At 40.7% G+C, this 6,394-nt stretch overlaps 1 protein-coding gene across 1 annotated transcript in view; it reads right to left on the minus strand.

Annotated features, from left to right (window-relative positions):
* The window catches only part of WWC2 (WW and C2 domain containing 2), a 69,103-nt gene that overhangs the window by 31,013 nt on the left and 31,696 nt on the right, over positions 1-6,394 (minus strand). The window contains exon 8 of the mRNA XM_009891786.1: positions 4,610-4,852. Within this exon, the coding sequence (XP_009890088.1) occupies positions 4,610-4,852 (243 nt within the window). The remainder of the gene's footprint in view (positions 1-4,609; positions 4,853-6,394) is intronic.

Raw genomic sequence — 6,394 nt, forward strand, 5'->3', positions numbered from 1 at the left:
AGGCACCCAATAAAAGAGTAACAGATGAGCACTGGGAAAATAGCTGCAACTTCAGGACAATAACATCTGCACTAATACAGTTTTATAAAGCCATGCTGCAGACCTACTCCTCACTTAATATAGTTTCAGAAAAAAAAACCCCAAAAGACCACTAATATCAGTATTAGTTCTAAAAATGCAAGAATTCGGAGTAGCACTGCAGGAAGTTTAAAATTAAACCAATTCCTTTGATTTTAGAGTCTTCATATAGAGACAAAGCACAGTAAATCAAAGCAGCACTCAAGCGCAGGGTTCTGAGATGATGCACCATATTTAGGAGTCCTTGATAAAGATTTCTACATCCCCAACAGCTTTGTCATCACCTCAGAGCCACACAGCATTGTAATGCTCATTATGAAGGTTCACCTTTATGAAAAAGCAGGATTTATTGCTTCCTGCACCATTACCCTAGCTCTAAAACCACAAGTGGTAGAACTCTCCCATTCCTTTTGGCTGGCTTGCAAGCAGAAAGGATTCTCTAACCTTTACAGTGATTTTTCCCTTTATAATTCTCTTATATCAGTCCATTTACAACACCAAATAAATTGCTTTCCCTCAGTAGATTGGGCTAAAACCCTCTTGTAGTTGTGGATTAGTATATTCTCCTCTAGCCCTTGCTCAGTCAACTGACGCATGTCACAAGTTCTCAAGCAACAAATCTGAGGGACAAGAAATTACCTCTACTCCTTAAAAAAAAACAAAAAACAAACAAAAAACCAAAACAAATTTGCAGTTCATTCTCAGAAACCTTTCCTTTGGCCTTTCTGGCATCTCAAGGATGCAGACAACACTTCAAAGAACAAAAGCCAAAAATCAACCATTGCTTTCTTATGCAAACTGAATGAAATACTCGAGAGTTCCCAGAATTCACTCTCTTTGAGTGTCAGATACCAGTAAAAAGACATTAAGTCCTCAATTCAGCAAAGCATGAAAAGCACTCGCTTGCACCCATGCTTATTCAGCGAGCAAATCTGGGTTATGCAAAGGTGAATAAGTTACCCCGAGGTCATCCAGGGTGTGAACTTCCACTCCACTGCCTACGCTGCTGTGCTCTTACACCGCAATAATGTGTTCATCTGCCAACACCTGCTAAGTCTGTTAAAAGCATACACGGTATTTCATTCTTTGTTGAAGAAGACACGCACACGGGTTTCCAAACCAAGAATTACGCTCATCTGTGGTATCGGCCACTTCAACTCCACACGTGTAGTTGGCAATGCTGAACAGCTCTGCCTTCTTTTAAAGCCTAATCTATCCTGCTTTACTCCAGCAAGAGTGCTCTTCACTAACTCTTTTGTTGCTTTTCAACAGTGAACTGTCATTTTATCTTTAAGGAAGAAGCACAAAAACTGCTGTATGTGTTCAACTACTAATGGCAAAAGGCAAGAAAAAAAAAATAAAAAGCTTAGGAACTTCTCTGACTGGAGTCCTCAAAACAGACATCTTCAGTTGTTCCACTGAATTTGTACTATTAAACTAAAAGGTTGGTTTGTTTGTTTTCTCCAAAGCACAAGCAAGTTTGTTTTCCTTTATTATCTTAAGGAGGACGATAGAATGTAATTTATCTCATATAGTTTAGCTTCTGAAAAAAGATTCTTTCCTGGATGTAATTTGATCTATGAGTAATTAAAGAAGTAGCATTAATACCTGCAGGTAAATTTCCGAAAGATGTTAAGTCACAAGTCACAAACACAAGCCAGATGATGAAATCACTCCTGGAAGTTCCAAGACACACAGGAAATAAGTTTACCGTCTCAGAACAAATTGAGATTCACGGAAATTTTTTCATTCTACATCAGGCCAAATTGAAAAAAAAAAAACCAAAAACTTTCCAACAATGAACCTTCCTTCTTTACAGCATAAGCTGGAACTTTAATATCCCAAAGACGATGTAAACACCTAAACAACCATCATGTTACCTGTTCTGACATGGGCCTCTCAGTCTCTCCTGTTCACACCCCTCCCGGCTAAATTACCTATTACTCATTGCGGGAGCAACTTGACTGTCAGTGAGATACCTGTCTCCAGTTTTGATCTTAAACTGTAACATTGCTGAGGAGCACAGAATCCTCAAAAAAAATACACTAAAAAGTGCACATAACTCACCTTTCCATGCAAACTTATGTGGACTTGTTTGCTTATGGCAGGCACAAGAGCAGGGGCCAGCGTTGCAGGCAACAGCACAATCAAGTAGTTAAATCATGCATCTCTTTAAATGCCTGTGATTTCTTAGAAGATTTTGCCAAGGACTAAAGCAGTAATGGAATCTCCCTGACGTGAACACAGAGGCAGGAAAATAGTTCTCAACAGTTCCACAATCCAGCTATTTCTATACAGTTGCTGGAAGGCTTCTTAAGGCAGTCAAGAGTATGCCCTGTCTCTGCTTTTTTGAAGCTGATATGTTATGATTTATACCCTCCTTCTGTAAATTGATTCTGAGCACATCTACTAGTGGCAATTTCAGCATCCTACTCCAAAACAGCCCAGAGCTATGCTATAACGTCTTTGTTCTAAATCAGAGCAAGTCTTCTGTTTCTTCCCCTTTAGAAAAAAACCTAAAAAACCAAACCAAAACACCAAACCCAACACCCCTTGTCACATCAAGCTCTGACACAGTCCGTACTTCTCACCCTGTTGCTTCATTACCAGTGCCTGTGAAAACACTGGAAACCTAAGGCATTCATGAAACTTCATGAAAGAAAATAGTAATGCAACAACAGTTCAGCACTTCGGAGATGGTGTGGCTCCTCCACTGATAATGGAGAGGAGAATCTTTCTCATCTCCAAGAATTAAAATGCTGATGGTTGATGAGATACAATTAACTGTATCCTTTTCCCAAATTAACATTTCAGGAAAAGTTTCACCATACGAATCCTTTTCAAAAATGAATATTTTCTTTATGTTTATAGCAGACACACCAGAAATAATCCTCAAAATAGCTTAATGCAAAAGAATTTATGTTCCCTGAAGTCATCAAAGGAGACAGTTTTAATAACATAAAGAGTTGCATGTAGAAACTCACTGGAGTTTCACTGGAATAGCAAAAAAAGCAAACCAGAAATAGATACTACCTCAACCAGCAGTGTATGGCATAAAATCTTACAGTAACCTCAGGAAAAAATTCCATGTTTTCAGGAATAAAAATCAAAAGGAAAGAAATTTAAAAGAAAATAGTGTGGAAAAAAATTAGGCTCTAACAACTAGTTGTGTCACTATACATGGAAAAAAAATCTGTTGTTTCATTTCTTCTCAACACTGGGAGACAATTTTACTTGCCCTTAGTACTCCAAGTTTGGCATCTGACATGTACGGGAAAATGATCTGGTGCAGAATTTTCTTTGGCGCTAAACAAGCAAATCCCTAACACAAGACTAAGAAATCAGCTACCTATTTACAGAGTAAGTCAAGATTTAGCTTACAAGAGCATATTATTAGAATCTTAGATTCATATTGTTCATATGTGAAGGTCATTTTATTATTGACCCCGTATTCTCCATTTATTAATGGAAGTCAGAAAGCAACGGATCCATAGTAAATTACATACTACTAAACCAGACAGGTAAATTCTCCTGTAAAAATATAGTTCCAGTAGGACACAACACTTCTTCTAAAACAGGTTTGGATTCTCAATATAATGGAGTTTAAACTATTATAAAGTGTACAGATATTTTTAAAAATTGTGCCTAATACACACAAACGTACTTTGTAAACACAAAATTTCCTCACTATTTAACTACAATTTAGGACCCAACTTCTAATGCCACTAACGGGAATTTTGCCATTCAGTGAAACTGGAGCAACAGCAGGTGCTTCCTAGCAGCGGGAAGTAGGAAAGGCTTACGATGCTGGCTGTATTGCTTCAGTAAGGCATACTACACTGAGACACACAATGACATTTTGTGTTTACTGCATTTTATGTGTGCTAGAGGTGCCCATACGTTTATTTCCACTTAGAGCTGACGAAAAGTCCGTTTGTGACAGTCACCTTTGATTTTCTCAAGCTCTGAATCTGGCTAAAACAATGTACTGTGGGAGTTGCTTTAGTTACCATTTAGGTAGCAGCAAGTTAGGAAAGTTTTGCAGCAATTATACTTCTCCTCTGAACTCTTTTTTTTGGTTTTTTTTCCTCTTCTGGTTGCATTTTTGTATGTAATGAAACTCACAATGAAAGGCTTCAGACGGTGCAACAATCAAGATAATCTTTGTAACCTGAGTTCAAATAGTTTACCGCTATTATCAGAAACGAGGGAATGATGTATTGCCCTCCTGCTGGTATGTTGACATTCCTCAGTTATTTAACATCTGTCACAGGCATTTTCATGCTGGTAACAAGCGCGGAGCAACTGATATTGCAGAGCACATACAGGGTGTTCACGTTCTCTCACAGTACAGAAGACTTCTTTGTGTTTCTGCCCAGCGGGCTAATAACAAATTTAATTTAATTAAGATCTACATAGACCAGTTACTGAAGGAAAACAGCCCATCAAGGCATAGTTCAGGGTCTGTAATGAGTACAAAGGTTAGATTGCAGAAAGCAGCATTTAATGTTAGCGAAAGACAAGCCCTTACCTCTCAGCAAGTGCTTGACTGGGTGTGCTTTTTACAGACAGCAGCTCTTCTTCAAGCCTCTTCCTTTCTGCTTCTAGCTGCTCTAGCTCATCTTGAGTACGCTTGCGTGGTGTAATAAACTGGAGTTCCTTTAAAAGCTCTTCTTTTTCATTGATTAACATGAGTTTTTCCTTTTCCACATCCAGTGCCCCAGGCCAGGCTTCGCTATCTAGTTTAGAGAGTTCGATCTTCAAGTTAGCCATGCTAAAACAAAACACAGCAGATTTGTCTGAGCCCAGCACAGCACACAAATCCCAATAAAAAGAGAAGTGATACAATATTTTGAAAGGTATCAGGATATAACAGCATTTTCTACTCAAAGTCCCACTTTTAATTAGTTTTGCTTCATAAAGATGCAGACTCTGCCAGAAAGGCAGGCCACCTACCCAGGCCAAAGCAATATGCATGCATACACATTAAAAACCAGTTGCTCCTGTCCAAATGCAGAGTTGAAGTAAAAGTCCAGTTAATAAAAGGTTTATGGAAAGTGATCTGTCCGGTAACATAGTAGCGGCACTTGGCTTTACTCATCTAGGAGGATAATGGATTTCTCCTAAGCTGATGGAGGCTCACTGCTCCTCAGAAACAACAATGACCGCGGTGAAGGAACGCGCACCATAGCAAGGTGCTCGGCGGCACGCATGTACGCAAATCTCAAAAGGCAAAAGCATTGCTCTTCCAGGGGATTAAAATGAAAGGTAATAGGATAGTGGCCACCTAAAGAAAAAAGGAGATTATTAACTCAAAAGTTTGAGCTTGTGCAACTGCTCTTCCCGTTGCAGATGTCAAATCAGAGTTAAGACACCCAAGACTTGGTTATCAACACATATTGTGCAGATACACGCGTATAATGGAAGCAGAAACTTCCCTACATTTTATTTTGCTGTAGTTCAGTCCTGATCAAGACAGGTTATTTCCAGCGGTCACTCTCCATAAGCATTCTGTATATGGGATCAGCAGTATAGCTTAAAAAGTGCAGGTTTTGCAATAAAGGCTCATCTCCCACTGAGAAAACCTAAAAATTCCCATTATAGGTGCCACATATCTAACAAGATGATAATTTTCAGTCACTTCCAGCCTTAGCCACACCTGAACCAGCTGTGTAGCTAAAGATATGGAAGCTCTGAACTATGTAACAGCTCCTAACCTTCTGCACCTCTTTCTTATAGGCTGTGAAAAAGGCCAAGAAAGGAGAAGTCAAAACGGAAAGATGTTCCCACACAATCTAGGGCAAGAGACCAGTGACAAGCGGTGTTCCTCAGGTTCCACACAATCAAGGGCAAGAGACCAGCGACAAGCGGTGTTCCTCAGGTGTTGGTTTTGAGACCAGTGCTGTTTAACATCCGGACAGTGGGATCGAGTGCCCCGTCACCAACTTTGCTGACAGCACCAGGCTCTGTGGAGCAGTCGACACGCTGGAGGGAAGGGATGCCATCGAGAGGGACCTGGATTGACAGGTGGGCCTGTGCCAACCTCATAAAGTTCAACAAGGCCAAGCGCAGGGTCCTGCACCTGGGTCGAGGCAATCCCAAGCACAAATCCAGGCTGGGCGGAGAACGGATTGAGAGGAGGCCTGAGGAGAAGGACCTGGGGGTGCTGGTTGATGAGAAGCTCAACATGAGCTGGTGATGTGCGCTCACAGCCCAGAAAGCCAACCCCATCCCGGGCTGCATCCCCAGCAGCGTGGCCAGCAGGGCGAGGGAGGGGGTTCTGCCCCTCTGCTCCGCTCTGGGGAGACCCCACCTG

Source organism: Charadrius vociferus, unplaced genomic scaffold (genome assembly GCF_000708025.1).
Source record: "Charadrius vociferus isolate BGI_N301 unplaced genomic scaffold, ASM70802v2 scaffold478, whole genome shotgun sequence".
Lineage (NCBI taxonomy): Eukaryota > Metazoa > Chordata > Aves > Charadriiformes > Charadriidae > Charadrius > Charadrius vociferus.